The sequence below is a fragment of the Cyprinus carpio genome, chromosome B9 (genome assembly GCF_018340385.1).
Source record: "Cyprinus carpio isolate SPL01 chromosome B9, ASM1834038v1, whole genome shotgun sequence".
NCBI lineage: Eukaryota > Metazoa > Chordata > Actinopteri > Cypriniformes > Cyprinidae > Cyprinus > Cyprinus carpio.
Window position 1 is genome coordinate 11,797,392 of NC_056605.1, and position 24,328 is coordinate 11,821,719.

The 24,328-nt window shown below is 38.7% G+C and overlaps 1 protein-coding gene across 2 annotated transcripts in view; it reads left to right on the forward strand.

The window, feature by feature from the left end:
- The first annotated feature begins 15,915 nt into the window (after positions 1–15,915).
- nrp2b (neuropilin 2b) overlaps positions 15,916–24,328 on the forward strand; it is a 70,163-nt gene continuing 61,750 nt past the window's right edge. Inside the window, exon 1 of one of the 2 annotated variants that reach the window (XM_042730949.1) lies at positions 15,916–16,758. In XM_042730949.1, the coding sequence (XP_042586883.1) occupies positions 16,689–16,758 (70 nt within the window). In that variant the 5' untranslated portion in view covers positions 15,916–16,688. The remainder of the gene's footprint in view (positions 16,759–24,328) is intronic. The other variant, XM_019109590.2, reaches the window with a different exon arrangement.

A 24,328-nucleotide genomic window follows, 5' to 3' on the forward strand; every position in this document is an offset into this window, starting at 1 on the left:
AAATAGTTAGTAACAAGGTGTAAATACAGGAAGTTCCACTTTTCTGCAGCGCTTCAGTGCTAATGAATGCATAATAGATGCTTTTTCCAATTGCTGACAGGTTTTAAGTTTAGTAAACAGAGCGCTAATGCTAATTATCAGAGAGAGGGAAAGATTAAAACAGCTTTTTTGTTGTTGTTGGAATGACTGCAGGAAAACCCAAAGACCCTGACAGATTGATTGATCATCGTTTATGTTGCTGACACCAAAGTGAAGCAAAAGTTTGCCAAATGTGACCATTCGTTTGATCTGCAACTGTGTTTTAGGATTGTGGGTTTCAAAGACTCTATTTCAGAGACTTGGTGTAGAGCAGTGGCGTCTGGGAGGTGAAAATAGATTTCATGTGCTTTCTATTACAAGGTGGTCATCCAGTTGCGACCACTTGGGCTTGGACAAATTGCGAAACCAAGAAAGATAAGAGATCTTTTCCAAACACTCGAGGACACAGGCGGCTCTGTTTCGTGTTGCTGTGTCCACACTGCAACAGACGAGTGACCTCTCCCACAAACAAACAGCATCCTTGACCTGCCTGGCAAACATGACTGAAAATTGGCTTTTTTATGCTTCTCTTATCTGACTCCTTGTCCCAGCCCACCCTTTTCAGAGCGGCCAAAAACACTACGTCACGCACACCAGTAATAGCCAGTTACACCGAGCCCTGTAGTCAGCATGAATACAGCCATTGATAACAAAACACAAGCTGATGTTGTTCAAAGCTCCCCGCCACACAGAAAAAGACTCCAGGCACACATGTTTGGCAGTGGGTCTTTCGAGTGGTGCATGAAGAACGTCTTTTATTGCTAGCTTTGGCTTTTGTCACAAATAACGTGCAATATTTCCCCCTCTGTGCCGTGGATCAAGATAAGTTCGGCGTGAGGGTGCATTTGGCATCGCACAAGGACAACAGCCCCATTCTGACACAGTGAGAGATTTGGCTTTCGTCCTCCGTGTTGTCTCAGTGGCCCAGGATGTATGCGCCACATAAAATAACACATCAGGGCTGCTATAAAAGACCTCATATCTCTCTGTAGACACTAAAACGCAGTCTTGCGAGATGTTTGAGTGTGTGTGTGTTGGCATTCCGCAGTCGCTAAGCTTCTTAAAGGTGTGTGTTGGTTCCCTGGAAGCTCCAGTCTGAGGGAGTGTGTCAACGCTTTAATATTCCAGGGTAATTCTCCTCAAATATCTTCTCTCATTCCCAACCACCGAAATCCTCTTAGCAGTGGAGTCGGCAGCATCTATTCACCACGTTTCCTGTCCTCCTCCTCGCTCTCTCTCCTTCCTCTTCTCCAGAGAAGAAAGTGCAGTGAGTCTTCTCTTTCTAAATTATTTGTTTGCGTTTGTTTACTGAGACACACTTCTTTAGTGGCAGATCAATTGCTTGTCGGACTGGCTATGTGTTTGAGGCAAAACCATTTCTCTGCCGAATCTCAGACAGATGGGCTGAATGTCAAGTGCATATTGATGCACCGCAGTTACGTTTGGGTCCAGAACAAGCGCCACCGTGACATTTTCTCACACAGGACTATAATTGACTTGTTAGAGTTGCTGTCAGTTACACAGGTGCTCACCTGGCGGGGTCAAATCTGCAGGTCTCCACAATCCAAACCCCTTGTCTGGGAGTCTGGCACGCGTTTACACACAATTTCAGCGTGATTGCAGATAAAACACCCCGCCGATAGATACCAAACATGAACGGCACATCTGTTGCACATCGGTGTTCCCAAACGCAACAGGAAAACGTTCTATTCAATGAACTCTGGAATTAGGTGCAGGCTGCTGTGAATTTAATCTCTAATCCCCAACACTTAAAGTCTGACTGATTCCCATATACATTTTTTAAAGTTCATTAATTATTTATACATAAACGCTTTGTAAATATGTAGATCAATACACAGTGCATGCGCGTACACACACAGCTTGTTACCATGATAAAATGAGGCTATTCAAGGTGTCCATTTTGCTGTTTATGGCGGGATGGATGCACTCAGTGCTCAGAATGCCACAATAATGACTGAGGCTCTTAAATTATGAAACAAAGGACGGTGTGCATCAATTAACAGACATTTGCACAGATGCGCAAACTGTGTTGTCAAAGAGATGGGGTTTGTTTGTTTGCTTATGCCATTGGTGTGTGTGAGTGTTAGTTTGTTCGTTCGCGACTGTTCTTGTAGCTTTGTAACTACAGGTGATCTTGAGACAAAAGGGCACTCTTGATCAATTAGCCATGTTAAAGACATCATCATGGGCTGCTTGATCTTGAAATGATCTGCTAGTTTTACAGTAAAGGGGTGTGTCTAACAGTCCCCCTCAGTGTTGATGCAGTCAGTGGGAGGTGTGTGTGCTGCTTTATCTGCTCGCTATGAGTGTGTGTTTGGAGGTGGTTCTGATCACTGATAAGGGAAGGTGCTGTTTATTGTTTTGACCCTGCACCCTGGGTGCGCAGGTTAGTGGGAGGGTGATGAAGCCTTCAGCTTGCTTGAATCTGGAAACACAATTCCAAAGACTTACCTTAACATATGTAGAAACTCATAGGAAAGCTAACTCACACAAGATATCTTTAATATCGCTATTGTTTCTTCTAGACTGCAATGAGCTAAAATAGAGAACAAGACAATACTTTAATTAGATTGTAACGTTTCTTGCTTTAATATTTTTTTCTCCTGCTGTGTCTACACTAGCATTTCAAAAGAGAGCTTAATAATGTCTCACTCTAGGATTTTAGCAAATGAGCCCACGTTATGTAAGCAAAAGTCAGAAATTTCAATATGAGCTGCAATATTTCTTATCAAATCCTTCTAATGTAATTATCTGAGCCACTCATATTGTTTGGCAACAACTGTAATTTGTTTAAATTTGAACACTTTAAAGAAACTTTCAATTTTATTAATGCACTATGTTCATGAACTATCATACATCATTTATTAATCTTAATTAGGAGTACCAAAACTATTCTATAAAGGGCCAAAAGTCCTTTTAATTTAAAGGCCATGGATTAAAGTAAATGTTGCATAAAATAAAATAGAATAGAATAGGGGAACTATAATGTCAGAACCCAAACGAGTAATTCGCTGCTGGTTCCTTCGAGATTTTCCTATGGGGTTTTATAATGTTTTTTTTTTTTTTTTTTGTTTTTTTGTAAAATAAAATCTGTGGTAAACATAAAGTGACGATACTTTGAAATTTTGTTTTACAATGTAAACTGCACACAATCACACCCCAAATGTTCTTATCTAATTACTTATTAAAAAATATGTTTCCAAAAATTTACTCCTTCAAAATTTGTGTTTTGGGCATGGATGTTTGTAATTTACTTTGTAGAACAAAATGTTAAAGTATCAACACATTATGTTTACCACAAGCTTTATTTTACTCGTATATGGAATGAATTGAAGCTCGTAGCAGACCCGCCCAAGTGATGACTCGCCTTGTGATTGGCTGAATGTTAGTTCAATCAAATCTAATTAACAAATCAGAGAATGCGGGTGGAAATATTGGCGGTTGGTCAAAAAAAGTGCGGGGGATAGAATCACCTGTTTCTAACAGTGCAGGGGATGTGTCCCCCCGTACCCCCTGGCTGCTACACCCCTGCCACCAACAGTCGTGGGCGGGGCCTTTAAAATGTGATGTCACATTTTGCTGATTCTGCAAACGGCTTGTTCTTAGACACTTCTTATTATTTATGGGGATTAAAACAAGGAACTGGTGGATTTTTATCATTATAGGGTGGTTGTGTGTACACACACTGCCAACAAACATTTATGTGTAAAAGGGGATTTTGCATAATAGGTGACCTTTAAAATATAACAAAAAAATAATAATAATAATAATAATTACGTTATCTACATTTCAATGAAAAAAATTTTTTTTTATAAAAAGCTAGAAATTATGATGGCAGCTTGATAGTGGTTTACAAACCTTCCAGAATCTTAAAACTCAATATAATCTGCCAGGCACTTCCTTTTTTATGTATTTGCGCATTAGATCCACCCTACAGGCATATGGGGTGCCCTGGAACTCTCAACTGCCTATTCACCCTTTGCGCAAACTAATCCTTCCCTCTGAGGAATTTCCCTCTTCTGCTTCAGTCATCTATCTTTTTCTTCTTGAGCATTCATACAAACCTTTCTCTATTACAACTGTTTGGGCTAAGGATCTTAATGAGGATGTGCATGTTTTATTTTCGGATCAGATATATTAATGTATGTATGCTATACTGTCCATGTCCAGAAAGGTAATAAAAACATAATCAAAGTAGTCCATGTTACATCAGAGGGTCAGTTAGAATTTGTTGAAGCATCGAAAATACATTTTGGTCCAAAAAGAAAAAAAATTACCACTTTATTCAGCATTTTCTTCTCTTCTGTGTCTGTTGTGAGTGCGACTGCTGTGACTGTTGATGTACGACGCTGCTGACATGTTTTCTGGTGTGCCCATAACAAAGATAACACGTCAGCAGCGTTGTACGTCAGCGCTGCAGCGCTGCAGACCCAGAAGAGAAGAAAATGCTGAATAAAGTCGTAATTTTTGTTATTTTTGGACCAAAATGTATTTTCGATGCTTCAATAAATTCTAACAGACCCTCTGATGTCACATGGACTACTTTGAAGATGTTTTTATTACCTTTCTGGACATGGACAGTATACCGTACATTCATTTTCAATGGAGGGACAGAAAGCTCTCGGACTAAATCTAAAATATCTTATACTGTGTTCCGAAGATGAACGGAGGTCTTACGGGTTTGGAACGACATGAGGGTGAGATATTAATGACATAATTTTCATTTTTGGCTGAACTAACCCTTTAAGTCTACCAGGGGGTGGGATGGGTTGGGATGGGTTCTAAATTTGCACAGTTGCTTTTTGCTTGATACTACAGTTCACAGAAGAAAATTCAATAAACAGTTGTTAACAAAAAAGAAATTATGATGGCAGCTCCAATCAAAGGTCATTACAGAACGATTTTTGGCCATAGGCGTTATGCATATTTTTAACATTTTAAATAGTATAAATTTGCATTATTTTGAAGTGTTATGAATAACAATGAATTTTAGTTTACACTAGAATATTTATAAAATAATGTGAATGTATTTGTTTATGTCTGTTAGTTCATGACATCCAATGCTTTAACTTAATGTTACCAAATTTAACTTTTTTTATTGTAAAAAAGTGTTTGCTTAAATTCTCCCAATGAATTTAAAGAGGAACTTCTGAGATCCAGTTGGTACTTCAATTAAACACAACTGAGAAGACCATTAAGTCTCCATAGCAACCTTTGAGCAATAACATTTTCCTCTGGCAGTCCATTTCAAATTCCAGTTAATGCTGAAACCAAAAACATCACTTTCCAAGTGGGCAGTACTGTCAAAACACTGTATTTGGGCATCTGCACTGTGATTTCACACTCTGATAACTCTTTTTAGAAGAGATGCCTGGAGATACAGTTCCACTGAATTCTGTCTTGATGAGAGTAATGAAGCTCTGAGAGAGAGAGAGATTGAAAGATAGACTTAAGTTTGACCGAAAAGCTTTGGAATGCCATCCAATCAGGACACATTAAAGCTGATGGAGTTGGAAAGACATGTGTGTACATGTTTTTGGGGGTGGGGGGGGGACATGCTTGGATTCGGCTGCTGTCATCTTCTTTTTGGGGTTTGCCTAATAAAACAAGCCACCCCTCCCTCTTGAGCTCTGTTCATATCCCCCCTCCTCTTTACAGTGCCCAGTCTCAGCCCACAGGACTGCAGTAATTTACAGACTGCCATTTGTTTTTTGTCTGCCTTTTACAGCGCTGTTATAAAACTTGTGGTGTTGCTTATGCCATAAAAGAATAGAGTTAGAGTGTGCTGAGGTGCTTCATTAAATCTGTTGTGTCATATTGAGAAGCTTGTTCGGACGCTGCGGTAAAAGACAAAGACGGAATGGAATTACTGTCTGCTGTTGGTTTCCTGAGCTCATCAAGCTCTCATTCCCTCCTTCAAATAAATCAGACCTCTTTCTTTCAGTCTGTGTATCAGCTACCTGTCAAGTACCTCCTCTCTGCTGCCACCTTTTCTTATGGAAAATGAGCTTTACTTTGACTTTCGTGATAAACAATACTGGAGTTCTTGCATCTGTGTCTTTGTGTTTAATATTTCCCTATCTTTTGCTTTTATTTGAATTCGCAGCAAACACAGAGCCTGTTTTCATGTGTAGGTATGGCTGCAGAGCCAGGGATTACTATTTATTTATGGTTTGCATATTGAAGGGTTGGCGGGTTTGATCTTATTAAAGGATTAATTCACCCCATTTTTTACTCAACTTCATATCATTTCAGACCTGAATGACTGACTTTCATCTGTGGAACACAAAAGGAGACGCATTAATGTAGTTGATTGTATTTTTCTGTTCGAAGAATGTAAGCTGAAACTTTAAAAGCTTCAAAAAGAGCACAAAGCACAATAAAAGTATATCATAAATAAGACCATATGACGTGTGCTATGTTCCAAGTATTTTGAAGTCACGTGACAGCTTTATGCAAGGAATAATTTGTTATTCACTTATTGTCTTTCCCTCCAATGAGTTGTTAACAGTTGGAACTGGTTAATTGACACTGTGTGACATTTGTGAATGAATCATTCAGACTTGATTTTGTTAACTGGATTAATTGAGTTATGATCCAAATCAATATTTATTTATTTAACAAACTGGACTTAAGTGCTTCTTATATGCCAAAGATGTCAAGATTGTCATTGAAAAACAACTTCAAGTTTCTCACACAAAGCATGGCTTCAGGATTCTTTGAATATAGTATATAGAATATAGTGGTGTTTTTATTTTTATTATTATTATTATTATTTTTTTGACAGCCTCAGTGCTCATTTCATTTTCAGTAAACTGAAGAGAGAGGCACAATATTAAAAAAAGTCACCTTTTGTGTTTGAAAAAAGAAAGAAATCATAAGGATTTGGAAAACTTAAATATATATTTCCCATTCCCTGCATTACTATGGAAACCACTTTCACCCCCCACTCCACTAAACACTAAACTAACAGAGGGACATCAAAGTGTGCATTCAGAACCTCCCCAGGTTCCCTGCTCTCCACACTGATTGTTCCTGAATCCATTCACTGAGCCCTCCGTCCACACATCAAAGATCCTTTAGCCAATAATGTGACTATTATGCTTCCTTGCAAAGGAGCACAAAAGCAATGAGGATTTAAATGGAATTATATTGGGATCTGTGTGTGTGCGTCGTTGTGTGAGCTTGATTGTGAAACTGTCTGTGTATGTGAAGTGCAGAGGCTATATTCTTCCCTAATACTCAAATCCTCCCTGGTCCGTTTGAAGAATAACAGGCAAACGCTGCTTGGTTGTGGGTAATGATGATGTGAGATGAGTTTGAGTATGTGTTTGTGTCTATAAGTTAGTGAGTGATTATATGGGTCTGTGAGCAATAGTGAAAATATCAGTAAAAAAAGGTTGAACAAAAGGTCCAATGTAGGGCCTTTTATATACAATGTACAGCGACACTGGAGCCAGTGTGCAGCACTCCGACATGCAGAATGGTAACACTTTAAGCTTGTTTCCTTGCTTGTTCGTATCTTTCTGATCTGTCCTCCCCTCTATGTTTATTTAAATCACAATCTTTGCTATTTGATCATTTCTGTATAGTGATTTCTTTTTTGCTTAATCGTGTAACCTTAATAGATACACTCATCAAAATTAAGATAAAGCATATCTGTGAGGAGAAATGACTGAGGAGAAATTACATACATCCACTGAAAAGCACCTTGAGACCGATTTGTTCAAATTCATTACAAAAATGCTTAGAATAGTCAATTCTGAGAGATTGTCTAACATCATTTGTTTGTGGATTGGTTTCAGTTTATTGTTTTGAAATGCATGTCTTTTTAAATATAGCTTTTTAAGTGTTCACTGTATGTCCACCATCACCATTTGAGCTTCAGACAGAACCTCTGAACTCCTTCCTATCAGCCTGTATGACTCTAATAATCTCTACAGAGTAATCCAGCACACTCTCCATGAGTCTGACACTGAATGAAGGTCATTTTGTTAAATTTTGTTCATTTAGCTGAAGTCAATAATCAATAGCTCTTCATTTCAGTGAGCTTGTGATTTCCTTACTGGGTCACATTAACTACAGTCTGTTTGAATGGATCAAAACCAGAAGAAGAAACAATAATTAATCATGTCTAATTAAAAATTAATGCTAGCATTCAATTTTCATCATCCCTTCAGTTTTTCCACATCACTTCCTGTGACTGCTGGATTCCCAGTGTGTGTTTGGGTGTTAGGGCAGAGGGTTTTGAGGGGTAATGGGATAAAGTAAAATAGGGGGGTTTCTGGGAAAGCAGCAGATGTTGACCCCTTTGTCTCCATCTAAGTTCGCCGGTGTGACACTTCTCAATCAATTAGCTTGAGTTAATCAGTCACTCATATCAGATGCTCAGTGAACCATCTCTCTGACACTCCAATGCCAAATTGAATCTAATGGCCACATGCACTCTCTCTCTCTCTCTCTCTGATACACACACACCATCATCATCTCCTGTTTTTTCAGCCTCAAGCCCACACTAATATCTCACCATAAATCAGTTTCTGAAGTCCAAAATCCGAAAGCTGATGAATGTTTAGATCTGCATAGTTACTTCAACTCAGTTTTCATATATAAAGAAAAGTCAGTCATTACAGTATGTTTATCTTAAACAGTCCTTGCTCATTCTTTTCCTTTTCCTGTCTTTATTCATCCTGTGTGTGCTCAGAGAGCCGTTGCACCCTGCTCAGTTTAAACAATACTGTTTAGTGATTCATTACTTTAAAGTGCCCCTTTATCATGCACTATCTTCTGTTGTCTTATTGTCATTGGCACTCTTTCTAACCCTCAACAGACAGTTTAAGATCCCTGTTCCATAGAATATAAGGCCTGTGGAACAGTAAAGATTGCTTTAATTTAGTTTTATCTGTGATGAAATAATTTATTCACACTTACTTTTAGTGCTTTAGTGAGAATTTTTGTTTTGTATGTAGTAATCAATATTTTATTGATTTTAGGGCTGTTAAATGATTCATCACGATTAATCACATCCAAAATAAAATGTTGTGTTTATTATGTATTTGGAGAATATAAATAGAAATATTTTATATATAAACCTAACATATTCTTCTTAAATATATATATGCATGTGTGTGTGTGCATTTATATATACAGAATAAATATACACAGTACACACACAAACTTTTGCTTTGGATGCGATTAATTGTGATTAATTGCTTGACTAATTAATTTGCTTACTTATTACCCACACTTCTTTTAATCCAAAATTCGACATAATTTGCATTTATAAATATTTGCCAACTTTTGCAGCTAGACTTCCTCTTCACTTGAAGTTGATTTCATAGCATCTGCGAGTGAAATATGGTGTTTTTAATTACCAAAAGTGAGAGTTACAGCAACATTTGGCAGAACCAAAACAGTCATATTAGAAATATCATACTTATTCCATTTATTTTACTGACAAACTGTTTTATAATTTATCAGATATGCAGTGGTGTAAAGTCTACAGCAGATAACAGGTTAAAACGCCATGTTTCAATTACATTTCATTTTACTGCATCTCATAAGACCAGAGAAAAATTACCCAACAAGAAAAAATGCAGATGTATGAATTTTTGTGTTCATTACTCAAATTAATTACCCAAATGGTGACTCGCTTCGATTGCACGCAATGAACACGCAGCAGAAATGTCCTCACTGTATCACTCCAGCATTCACATGACACGCCATTTATTACACAATCACATGATTACTGTCTCAGTTTATACAGCATTGTTTTACGTGTTTACTTTTGATTAATCAAATGTTTATGATCGCAAGGCTTCTTACTGGGAAAAGTACAGATTTGCAAGCTTGCTGTGTGGTACAGCTGCAAATATTAATCTCAAACAGTAACGCACAATCATCAACTTCCCTCATTAATACTCATAACTCAAAGGATATATTACAAAAGTGCTGATATCAAAGCACTCTGTGGCTCCTGCTCTGATGTATGTTACGAAATAAGACTTTGCTGTCAAGGCTTTTCTTCCCAAATAGCTTTACTCCATATTCCTCCAGCCAATGAAGTCTTTAGAGGCTGATAAGTTCCACTTCCTCGTGCACAGGAACCCTAAAGTTTACCAATCAAACAATCAGATGTCTTTGTGTCACAACTCCAGATTGTGTTCATTGAGGTCTGCTTCTGATAAGACAGAGGAGATAAACGGGGGGAAGCCTGAAGACATTCTTCACAGGACAATCGCCTATTTGTCCATCCTGCTGGACCGGCATATTTACTGTAAACAACTGAAAGACCTCAACACAGACGCTAATGTTAGTTCCAAGCATGTGGAGACCTCACTAAGGACAGAGCAGAGTGAGAGGGAGAAGACCTCCGTATTTGATCAGTGTTCCTTCACATTCCCTGGCCTCCGTGCTTGCTTAGATCCCAATCAGCTTCATGGGATTCCACAGACGGCCTTATCAGTGTTAGAAACCCTTATTTCTGACCCCCAGGCTTATCAGTGACCAGTGTTTGAGGTGAGGGTAGAAACCCATCAGTGATTGCACTTACCCCAGGCGTTTCAGTTACAGCGTTTGTGTGAGTTTGGGTTCCATTGCTCTGAAATAACTGCAGTTGTGTAATTAAAAGCTAAGATTAATAAGCATGCAACAATTACCTAGAGAGGCACTTTACCTGTTATTCCTGGTTATTTGACAGCTCAGTCCCTTCTAAATAATTGCCTGCAGTTTTTTTCGTATATACCTGAGAGATGGGTGTATTCAGTTGTTATTAAATGAAATCCCAAATCAAAAAGAGGAAATTGTGTTTACAGATAGGCCACGGTTAATACTGTATCCTAGAGGAGGGCGTCAACGCACTGAGGAATGAGCTATTGTGAAGATAATTAGAGATGACGGAATATCATTTGTCATCGTGATTCATCAGTTTTAGATATTATATTGTTATTTAATAAGGATGTCTCTTGTTCCTTTGGTCCACAGTGATTTGACTGAAATTCAGCAGGCTGTTGGTTGAAACTCTTCTGAAATTAAGCCTTACTGCCGGATATATGTTTTTGATTCAGCATAAACGTACACATTATCCTTTAATTTGATGTGAGTGTTTTATCAATAGACTTTAATTCTCCTGTTTGTTCCCTGATCCTGGCATGCTTTCATCTTTCTCCCTTGGCAGACACATGCCCCCTCATGGTTCAAAGGTGAACTGCACCACATACTTCTGAAGAATCTGGATGGTTGTGAGTCTGATTTCCTGAATTCTGATCAAAATAACTGCATTAATAACATTATTTTCTGTGATTTCTTGAACTTTAGATGTTATATAAACATTACACCAATTAAATTCTGCCTTGTTTACAGGTTATAGTATTTGCAAGGAGCAACACACACTGCTCCTGCTCGTAAGTAGGATTTTTTTCAGGCTGGTTTAAATGAATGTGAGCGCATGGAGACGAAAAGGCCTTGTGGGAGTTGGATGGCTTTGTGGATAATGAGAACTACAGTTTCCTCCACCACTATTCTTCTGTATGAACCCCAGGACACCGCTTCAACCAGTGATAATCACGCCGGAGGCAGCCACAGCTGACACACAGCAGTAAATAGGGGAATAAAAGTGCGCTCCTGCAGACACCCAGACCTAAGATCTACAGCGTTCAGATTTAGGTTTACTGCACCCAGTGCAACTTCTGTACACAAACAGGCAGATCAGAGAGGATAAATGTGTGATTACTGGATGTCGATGTTTGTGTGTGGGCACTGGGTGAAATGGAGAAGCAGATATAACTCAAAGAGTTGTCTGGACATGGGGACATGCTGATGGGTTGTGTGTTTGTTCCCAGCAAATAGGCAAAGTGGAGACACATTAGAGAGTCGCCTGTGTATATGTACTGCTGATATAATAATTTACTGTTTTTCTGTGCAGAGGTGAGTTTATTGAGGAAACCAGGGAGCGAGAATATAAGTGTACGTGTTTTTGTATGTATACGGCTGTATTACTCACTTAGAAAGAATGAGTAATGCAAGGTTGTCATTTATCTTGTTTACTTTTGAACAATATGAATATGAAAGTCTTTATTATGTACTTGGCATGAGTGAATGTTAGTGATAAAACTGAAATAGAAAATAAAGTTTCTGTAATTAAATTTGGATAACCAAGTCATAGAGAAGTTCTCCGGCAGTGAGCTGCTTCTCGATATTTCAGCCGAACAAAGTTTACATATTGTTATTCACGCATCATTTTTGGTCACAGTAAATTGCATCCATTGAGATGAGTGAACCTTGTGAGGGACACTATATTTGCTTTTCATCTTCCATGCAAATACTGGAAGCTTCTCTGTGTTGATGCTCATATCCAGTAAACAGATTTGACTCTGGTTCCACTCTGGTTCTACTTTAGGCCTGTGTATCAGCTGCTTGTCTTAGTTTGGGTGTTTCTCTTCCAGATTTGATGTGGGCAGAGCACTGCTGCCCGTTCCAGCTGAGGTACACTATTTAGCCCCAGGGCTTGCTTAGCAAGGGTAATTGGATCTGGGTGTTAATCTGTGCAATACGTCTAGAGCAGTCCACTGTCCACTGACAGTGAGAAACTCATTCAGACATTTGACTGCTGCAGGAGTGTTTTGGCTGGCTTACCAAAGAGCTTTGTCAAACTTACAAGGGGTTCAGAATGAATCTGCAGAAATGCTGACTTCTACCAGACTGAAGTATCACGTAACTCTGGCACCTAAATTCCTTTTCTGGCCTCTTGTATTTTTTTAGATTGATTTCAGGATTGTCGTCTTCATTTTTAAATGTCTTTTTGGTGCTACCCCTACTGTACATACCTTAGCAAGTGTATGTTTATTTGTAGAAATATCACAGGTTTTTTATTTACATTTTTTTTTTTTTGAAAAGATGTGTTTTTTTCAGGCCAAATGGAGTAACCTTAAACTTCTTTATATATTTATAGCATCTTATATATGTAATATTTTTGGTATTTCATGACTCACACGTAATAAAGTATTTTAGTACACTTTACTTTATAGTTGCACCAGTTATGTGTTTTGCAGCATTTAACTTAATTCTCCTCTACTCTTATTTTTTAAAAATATCACATTTTCTTAAGGTCAAGTGGAGTAACTTAAAAAAAAAAAACTTCTTGACATTTATGACTTGATATTCCAGTAATTATATCACCAACTGACAGTATTGTATTTTTTTTAATTATTTTTTGTTCCTTTATTCTTTGTTTGTGAACATAAATATACATATATTTGTCTTCAGGAACTTTCTTCTTGTACGTTCTTCCCTCCAGACATAAACAGTGGTAGCTGTAAACAAGCAGATGTGTCAGCAATTGGTTGCTTTTTGGCTCGAGCAGAACTTAAGCTCAAATGGCGTAAGAAGATAAAGAAGAGCCACTGCTGGGACCATGGCAGGGACTTTCCTCCCTGTACAGCCGACAGGAACCTAAGAGCTCACACGCACACACACTCAACACTTCCCCCGTGAGGCTGAGAGTGTGGATAGCCCCACCAACATGCACAGAGGCTCCACTGTTCTACTGAGATCTCCTCATGCTCTGCCTGGCATTAGCCAGTAAGATGGATGATCACAGGTCTGCTGTGGGTCGAGGTGTGTGTGGACAGCACAGGCCAGGCCTGTCAACACTTCAAAGGGAAGCTGTTATTTCACCCTGATCCAAGACCAGCCCTCACTATACCCAAACTCTGACCTCATCCGTGATAGGTGACACCACAGGACTGGTCTGAAGACAGTGTAAAAGAGCAAACTTTATCAAGTTTTACTGTTGACAGGCCCAAGCCCCCAGTTCAAATAGCGCAGTGGTCTCAAGAGCTGAGCGATGGAGACAGTACTCTCTGAGAGATAAGAGTACGGCGGCCTGTCATTGAGGTCTTGTCATGTGATCTATGGAACTTCTTACTGAGTGGTTGGCGATGATGAAAAGAAGTCCAGTGTTACAAAAACAATCATGTTTTCCACACTTCCTGTTTCCTCCATGAAAGAATACGATTCTCAGAATTAACAGCCCAGGCATGCCACAACACATGACTAATCATCTGACTTCAATAAGACATGACCTGAAACTGACAAGGCATCAAAAGCTAAGAAAAACTTCCCTGTGCTTCCCTAGCTGCTTGCTGTCACAGTGTTGAGCGTGTGCAGAGCGTCTGCAGTGTGGTTGAAGAAAGAGGAGTTTATTTCGGGATCTGCAGGGTAATGCTGTGTCATTAAAGCCACTCTAGTTAGTGGCAGATTGGGGCCCTCATTGGCCCTGTATTGGGTGGATCTGAAGAGATCTGTGCACAAGAACATATCTGAGAGTTTTGGTTCCTTGCATGGATGCTGAAGCTTTGATGTGAAAAGAGTGGTTGGTGTGATCTACTCTAGCAGTTCTTTCTAAACCCTAAACTCTTGCTGTACCTTAGTGTCTTATTTCTGTCTTCATATGTTTTTTTAAGTGCAGGGGGGATAAATTAAAGGACTATGGATGGGCAGAGCCAGAGGGACATTGATCTTCTCAAGTTCTGCTTTCGCTTCTCCTTTTCTCAGTGTCCCACACATCCTACCACAAACTTCTGCTTGTTGCTCTATGTATGTGTATGTATGTGTGAGCATTTTCAACAGTGCATCAGTCACAAGGAAAGAAAAGCATATGTTTTTAGTTTCTGTCAAACATCTGTCGTCATGGAACATTTACCATTGGATTGTTCAGTTTCTTGTATTTTTGCTCAAAGTTTGACCCCTGTACCCTTGCTGATCTTTCTTTGGCTTGCCGTCAAAAACATTTGCATTAATTCAACCTCAGCCACGCATTACTATGCACATTTCCTTACCTAATGCATGGCTCAACTCAGCATTTTCACTTTTCTGTCTAAAGTCAACTGGAGGGCATGGAAACTGTTACGTTTCTAACATCAATCATGTATCAAGCTGTCGAACATAATGGCAGCTTATACATAATTATCATAATTACAACAGTTTCCTTCTTTTCTTCCTTTACAGTATGTTATTGCTAAATCTTGGTCAATGATGTGATTTTTTTTGTGTGTGTGTCTATTTTAGACATGCTCTAACATGTTTTCAGTTTCTGCACTACATTATTTTGATATTTTGTGGGATCATTTAAAAAGTGTCTAGTTAATATAGCTGTGCAGAGAAAAAAAAATCTAAAATAATATTTCATTATTTCTTCTTCATTTATTTTAATATTATGAATATTTGAAAAACTTTTTTTTCCCACCCAAATCAGTGTAACCAACATGCAGGAAGCCATTTTGTTATGTATACCATAAAACAATGAAAATATCACTTACTAGGGCTTTTTTTATGATCATATTTTGTTATTGTCAAATGGAGTAACCACTCCACAATGTATTTATATACATAAAAATGTGATTCTTGCTATTGTAGGTTGTTTTTTCTAAAATAATTTTCTAAAATATAAAATAAATTTGTTAATAATAATAATAATGATTAACTTGTGTGCTCTCAAATGTACTCAACAGGAATGTACCTCAGTGCTATTTTTTAGATTATGGTAACACCACTTGACTTTTTTTTTTTTTTTTTTTTTTTTTTTGAGTAATACATTTTTTGCTGGAAAAAAATATATAAATATTTGTCCCAAAATACACAAAACCAAAAAGAATACCAAGATTGCTTTTCTAAGAACCTATCACGTATGTTGTAAACTGGACATTTAAGGGATTTTATCATTTTGGACCTCATTATTTGTCAGTGACCCATTGTTAGCAGCGTACATCGTCTACAATCTTAAAGAAACTCTCCAAATCAGCCTGTGGTTTCGCACAGCCACGAGCGTTTGACGAGCTCGTGTGGCTGTGGGCGCTTGTGTTTCTCTCGCTCGCCTTTTTATAGCGTAACTGCGGGACTAGTGGCTGGTCTTTAATCAGAGACTGGAGAGGCGGGCCAAGGTGCTGACTGTAATGCGATAGCTGCGCCCGTCCTTAATGCTATTACATCCACATGCTGCTGCCGCGCAAGACTCAGCGCTCAAACGCAGAGACGCGCAGTGCCAAAGAGACAGCGCACGGAGTATCTCTATCACAAGACTTCAGTTACGGACCCTCTGCACTGAAGACCTTATCCGAACTGCCCTTTTCAGACAGGTTTCCGCCGTGGACAGTGTTTCCCACTCGAGCGTTTGGTTCTGGATTCTGTGGGGACGAGACCGGGAAAACCCTTCACGTCAGTTGGATTGAAGGCGAGAGAACGCGCCGCTCACCTCACTCACTCACACGCTGCTATAGCTCGAGGAAATCAAGCCCAAATATGTGCTCGGTCTGAACTCTGGCTTTTAAAGAGAAAGTTGTTTACTTTTAATCAGCCGTTTTATTTCGTTGTTGCTTTTTTTAGGATATAACTGGAGATGTTAAACAGCCAAGTCTGGGTTGAATTTACGCATCCAGCATTTTGAAGCACATCGAGAAAACAGGCGTAAGAAATAGTTATCAGAATCAAGACACAAGTGGATACATCATCAGTGGACGAGAACATTTTCAAAGAGCATCACAAGAACTTCAGCATTTCCTCTACAGGCACTGGGTGAACATCACCCAGAAAAGATGGATTTAATCACAAAGCTCTGTGGATCTTTACTTGTCTTGTGTGCGACATTAGTTTATGGAGAGGAGGGTAAGTTTTTGTTGTTTTTGCCATTTGTTCTTATCTGGATCCGTTTAGGTTTCTATTATGTGTTATTGCAAAAGGAACTGAGACCACATTACTGATTTCAGTTTCTGTCATTTTGAGTATTTGTTTCGAATTCTGCTTAGGTTTGTTTTCGGTACCTTACAAATTACAAACAAAACGGCAAATAGGCAATATCCAATACTTGTTATCTAATTATAATAATAATAACAATAATCTCAAAAATTAGAGAAAAAAAAAAAAAAAAAAAAAGACGGGGAAACCAAGAAAATAAGCAAACAAAACCAAAACGACAATGCTAAGATGATGAGCCTCTCAGAAGGTTTCCAAAGGTTTTCGTGTGACGGATGAAAGCTCAGCGCGTGCGCTGGCAGTCTCCTGCCCGCTGGAGGTGACGCGCGCTCGGCATGAGCTCCGACAGACGCCGCGCTTCATTCTGTGCTCGTTTTCACAACACTGTTTTATGTTTGTTTATCTAATTAGTTGTGTCATACGGTTCGTTGTTTTTTAGGATTCCGGGTATGTTGCTCACAAACGCACAGATAAACTCTAGAGTAAATTACGCAGCAGATTCTCTTCATGCCACGAACGGGATACTAAATTAAGCCGCCTATCACTTAACCCTTAAACATGTAATATATGTATTTTTGACCTACAAAGTCGTAACTCATCATTTACGGTGTTTTTCTAGTCATAGTGTTCTCGTGTCATGGTTACTTAGTCTTGACGACTGTATTCGTGCAGCCGCGGGCACATGAAGCACCTCCAGCGACTCTCATGGAGAATATCAGCAGAAAGAATGTATAGAATGAAGGCTATATATGTGTTTATAGGCGATATATAATCTACGTATAATTGCACATCTTTATATGTATACACAACTCGATTTTGTATTTTTTTTATATTTTAATAACCTTTATTTGACATTTTTACACACCTCGCTGGTGTTTCTCGATCTGAAAGACAGGTTTTGCATTCAAACTAGATCTTAAGCAAGTTTTATTAACCTGCCTGACTGATAAAACTCACTTCAACTACTGATACATTGATATATTTATAAGCTAAATCCTTTAAAAGACCTGAAACCGTAACATATTTTCGCAAATCAATCATGAATAATAATGACATTATTAACCTCGGAATTTGGGCTTTACAAATGAATAAACATACGTTTAAAAGATATTTTTGATTTCATGAGTCGATGTGGTATAGTGTTTCTATCTGTCTCGAGTGAGAACTAATGCCAAACGGTTTGAAGGGGATTTTTAAACGGGAATTTTTACTGTTGTTTACACGTTTTGTGTCTAAAATTACGTATCACGCAATCATTCAATGTCTCAAATATATATATATATATATATATATATATATATATATATATGTAAGTATATATATATATATATGTAGGCCTATATATTACTTTTTTTCCCCTGTAAATATAACAATATGCAACTGCAAGCGGCCTCACAAAATAGATACTTTTTCATTAGTGTTAATGAGTATGTACGCAAATACAATAACATAAACACTATAATATAAATTGAGTCATTTTTCTGTTGGATGAGTAGTCCGCTCAAAAATAAATATTGTGTCATCATTTACTCACCCTCATGTTGATTGCCCTCTGTGGAACACAAAAGGAGATGTTAGGTAGAACAGTTGGGACTGACAGTCTTAGTCACCATTCACTTCTATTGCATCTTTATTCCATACAGCGAAAGTGAATGGAGACTGCTGAAGTGTCCTTTTGTGTTTCATGGCAAAAAGTCGTTGGGGTGACTACATTAGTACAGAAGTGTAGTTTTGTGTGAACTATTCCTTTTAAGTTTTTGTTAGGTCATTTTTTACTTTTCTAAAATTTTTCCTTCAGTAGTTTTGGACTAGCATTAGCTTTATTTTCCAACCAAATGTCGACAGCAGTGCTGCCAGACCCAACAGATCTGTGTTGGGATCTGCACCTGATCCAAGAGAGAGCTCTCCACAGGGGTTTTTCTAAAAGCCCAGCTATCTTTCCAACACAACAACAGTGCCTTAATTAGTCCTGTTAAGCTTCAGACGGTCTGAATCAGATGGATGAATGGTTTTGAGAGAGGGAGAATGGCTTAACCATCTACTGCTGGGACAGGAAGCCCTGCTGAAGTGAGCTGGACTCAGCAGCTGATGAAGCACACGCTAAACGATAGGGGGGCTGAAGCCTCTTATTCTAGTGTGGACAGAATGTAATAAGACAGAACGGCAGAACTCTAAGTGTCTCATCACTGCGATTAAATATCAGCTATTCATCAGCAGACGTTCACTCAGTGAAAATGAGAAACCTTATTGACTTCCGCCAGTCAGCTGCTGATATTTTCCAGCTCCTCTCCCGTGGCGGCGGTTATGGCTGCCGAGAAGATGAGCCATGTGTGGTGATAGCATGCGGATGCGTGTGAATCTGCATGTTTGAGTCTGAAAGACAGCATGTCCGGATGCTCTTCCATATTTTCCCGGTGTACCTACTGGTATGAGCGCAAAGAGCATGTTGTTGGCAAAGCCTTGGCCACCTGCGCCTGGAGGCAATGCTGCGATTGATTACATGCTTATGCAGCTGTGCAGACACACCTGACCACCTGCAGATCCCCAACACGCTCCAGAGAAACTGCAGCTACTGGAGCAAACTCGACGGGTAGCTGCTTTGAAATCACTGTTTAGCACACATCAGTATCCCGATAGAGACCGCCGCGTGTTGTGCCGAATTTCGCAATATTAAGGGAATATGAGAGCAATTCTCTCCTGGCGCTGGTTGTTTTCCGTGCCGTATGGAGTGAATGGGATCTCTTTAAAGTTTCGTCGGATCCCTGCTAAGCCCATTTGTCATGTTCGTTTTCTGCTGTTCAGTGGCCCCGAGCTTATTTCATTTTCCATGCGCACATCTTTGGTTTTATAGGTGATTGGTTCTGAGTTTCACTTTTGAGTTGTTCATCCAGCTCTTAATGTGAGTCACCTGCTTTTAGTCTGTTAGAGCTTCACTTTCTATGTGTGTGTAGCGTTAGGTTTCGTCCAGCAGCGCCTCCTCTGAGCCCTTTATACTGTTGATGCTGATGAAAGGCAGATGTGGACTTCTGGCAACTTCTTTGTGTGTGTTTGGGGTACTCTGCGTTCCTCTGTTCAACACTGAGCTTGATACCAATTTCACACATGAGACCAGGGTGATACATTAAAAGTCTAATCTCTTCAGATTACATATATCTCAGTGCCTTCTGCAGAATAAGTATCCATGAATAACATTTCATGTGCAAAAAAGGTCCATTGGCTATTGTCAATAATGTAGTGATATACGAAGCACAACTCACATAGAAGTCACTTTCAAACCAAGCAGCTTTCTGTTGGTTGTAGCAAAGAATTCCTGTGACCAATGTGAATGTGAGCAAAGCTGTCCTCATGTGAAACTCCCAAGTTGCACGGATTCCTATTGGATTGATCTGATTTGTCCTCAAAATTCCACAGACTGAAAGTAAATGTGACCTGTAAAGTTTGATCAGCAGTCCACGAACCACAGAGTTTAAGCAGAAACAAATGCTTCGGTTTGAGTGATGGGCGAATTAGTTTCACATAAGTTTTTGCAATTTATAATCAGTTTGAACTGAAAAACACAACAACGACCATTATGTAAATCACTGCAGTTTGTTGTCATGTCTGCTCACTGCACTGTTTTTTCTCTTTCCTGTCTCGTGTAATGGGTAATATTAGCACTCCCTCAGCAGAAAATGGGCCTGTAAATCAGCTAAAAGAAGGTCAGATATTTGTATTCGCGCCAGCAAATGCACCGGCACTCGTTCACTCACTCTCGTGTGGCAGGCGCTGGAAAAATGCTGAAACAGTGCTATTGGGATGAAATTCAAAACAAGCAAGAAACCCATAAATAATGCAGCTCCATTCTCGTTCCCCCACCCACCTGCTCAGCACCGTTTACAGTTACTTATGGCCCTAAAGCGAGGGGGCCAGCGACAGGCCTACCCACCGGCAGCATCCTCAATCCTGAAGGAAGTGAGGCGGGGAGAGACGTCTTGTATGTGAAGAGAGGAGAGGAGCGGTGTTGTCCGAATTGACAAAGCACCGACACCGAAAGCTCTGACAGGATGAGATCTGTGGCTGTTGTTGTGTGTACTCAAAAGAACAAGGTTGTGTCGAATATTGTGTGTTGTGTGCTGAGTCTGATGTGGATGTGAGGATGGAAGATACCATTGATTTGTCCAACAATCAAAGCTATTGATTGGTTCGGCCAAGATTTGATTTTGTGAATCGAAGGAGCTCTATTAGTAGATTCAGTTTCTATTGAGCTGTGTGATGTTCTGCAGTAATGTGGGACAGGAAATCATGAGCTGAGGTCTTTTTTAGTGGGCCAACACTGAGCTTAACTTTGGACAGTGTATCATTTATTGTCCCAAATAATACATGTAAATTTCCAGGTGCATGCAGTAATTTTTTGTTTGTTGCATTGACACCTAGTGGTGTGGATGTAGAATTCAGCCTACATTGAGCCTGAACTTTTTTTCCGGGGGTTGGGGGTTGCGGGGGCGGACACATACACAGGGTTATTTGGCAAACAAAAAAAGAAAATGATTTTCCTTGAAACTAACTAGTAATATATCTGCCATTGCCATTAGCCATTGACAGACTCAGACTACAGATTATGTTGAGATATTTGAAACATCACTAACAAGAAAGGTTACTCACTTCAATATGGTGCAAACACATGTAACATTTCGGATGCTTTTGATATCAAGTTTTGCTGGATGACCTACAATCTAAAACATGAAATTTCTGAAATTGTTTTGTTAAAAAAAAATAATGGTAAATTAAATACTAAGAAATGAATATAAAATAGGAAATATACAAAGACAGTTTACTACAGAAAGCTACAGTTCAGTTCAATTAACAACAACAAAAAAATTAAAATGATCCAAGAACTGGTAACTTAAACAGGGTTCGTAAAAATACTGCCAAGTAAAATTCCAGGACTTTCAAGGACTTGCACTACTTTTTTGGTTTTCAAGGACTAAAATCAAATCTCACTTATCGATCAATATTGTTATTATCTTTCAAATTCTAATAAACTAATAAAACAAAATAGTACAAATAAAGTGCAGCATATGCAAAGAATGCAATGACTGTGGCAACTTTAACGTTTGAAAGGATACTATGGCAAAGTTATCGCTTTCCTTATTCAAACTGATTTTTTTTCATGTATATATGATTTGACCTGAAGAATGAAAGCTATATTATACACTTGGAAAACTATGAGTTTTATCACACTCATAGACACTAGGGGTGTGACAATACACTTAGCTCACAAGGTGAGACAAAATGCAGATACTTGGTTCACTAGAACGAGACAATGTTTTAATACTTTAAGAACTTTTCAAATGACAAAATATTTGTCTCTTAATCACAAAAAGTAAACCAGTGCAGTTGTTCAAAATATTTTAACTAATTTAGTGCTTAACTAATGATGATTTTGCTAATCAAGTAATCTACTGATTATTTTGACAAGTGTGTAATCTGATATTTTTTAGTGATACAAATAGAACTAAGTTGGAAAAACAGGCTTTAATATGACTATATTTATATATAAAGTAAAAATGAGGCAATAATAATTGGCCTCAAATAAAGTATCAATACCAAATACATGGTTTTATTGAACAACACTGTTAAATACATAATGTAGTATGCCTATATTATAACAAATGCCTTCAGAGAGCACCAACGACCTGGTGATGCTTCATGTGATTCAACAAGGTTTAAATCCATTTAATTTTAATATTTGGCCACATGCAAAGTCAGAAACTTTTATTTTGAAATTGTAATGTACAATAAATCACATATTTAGAAATTTGTTGATGTATTCTCCTGTGTTGGCATAAGTTTAAATGATTTACATTACAAATCAAGTTCCCAGATGAACGTAACACAACCCAAACTCACCGCATATGCAGAGGAAGAGTTTAACCCATTTCACCCATACAGTCTTTACCGTTAAGAGGTCATGTGTGAACAGCCTTTTCAAAAATCCCGGTAAATTCGTTCTGGCAATTATATCGTTCTTATGGAGATGACGTGATTACTCTGAGCTGTTTACAAAGCTCCGCTGCTTTTTTAAATTGCTTTTCTATGTAAATATGACGCTAGATGGAAATCTTTGACAATTGCGCCTCTCAGCTTTTTTCAATGTGTCGCGCTTGAGACCCAGGCTTCTTTTCCATTCATCAGCTGCATCTCTGCAGTTGGATACTATTATGCGCGTCTCGCGTTCTGATTGGCTAGTAATGTTAGTTGGTTGAGAGTGAAAGCTGTGTTCCTCTCATATATTTGTAGGCAAACTCATGAACTTGAACTTGATATCAACAAGTGTTTTTAAATGTAAGACGACTATCTTTTTTTCCCCGCAGCCAAAAGCCACATGCCGGAGAGCCAGCACAGTGCCGGAGAACTTTAAGCCCTGAGATGTTTTTAATTAATGTTGATATTTTAAAAATTGGTTCTGTCAGGATTTGATTTTGTGAATCGAAGGAGCTCTATTAGTATATACAGTTTCTGTTGAACTGTGTGATGCTCTTTTTTTCTTTTCTTTTGGTGTGCCAGCACTGTGAGCACAACTTTGGACAGTTGATCATTTTCTGATTCAATTACTATAGGTAATTTTACAGTTGGAGACAGTAATTTGTTTTGTTGCGCTGACTCAGAAGGCAGCTGTATGGGATTTTACTGACACCTAGTGGTGTGGATGTAGGATTTCCACATCATTTATGCCATTTTAGAAATGCAGTTTTCCAACTTTATTAATTTTTGTTGTTTAAAAAAAATTGTAATTATCAGGGGTTACACTGTGGTCATGTGATGGCTCAAATTGCCTGTCCCCATAAGGTGATCTGTTCCATGTAAACTTAAAAAAAGCTATTATTAGTTTTATTATTAATCTCATGTGAGTTGACATGTTTTAAACACAAGAACTGTTCAATTCTTTATGCTTTCTGAAAGCTTTTTAGCAGTGCACCTTTAGAAAGTTCAGTGAAACAAAATTGTGATTTATGTTTTCAGGGTAAATAACGTTTCCATTACCCAACACATAACTTACACCTGTACTTGGTGCACAGCAAATCATCCACAAGAACGGCAAATGCAGTCAAAGTCACACAAATTCACACATGCACACACACACACACACACACTGTTGACTCTGGCCCATTCGCCAGGGCTGCGTACTGCTGTGATAGCATGTGGCAGAGACTGTAGATGGATAGATTCCTTTAGCAGTACAGACACAATAATTCATGAGGCGACCACACACAGCAACACAACACTACTGCAGTATCTGTTGCTCTCTCTGCTCGGAGCGGAAATGAATCTCTGCACTGTCTGACCGGTTCTGTTGAGGTCCAGAGCTTAGGGAGGAAGAACACCTCCTAATGAGACCCATCAGCCTGTTGACCCTCCTTTCTGCAAGCACAGGCATACACAAACGATTCAAACTGGAACATATGAGAAAGTGATAATGCTGGGATTGTTCAGATGCAGCCTA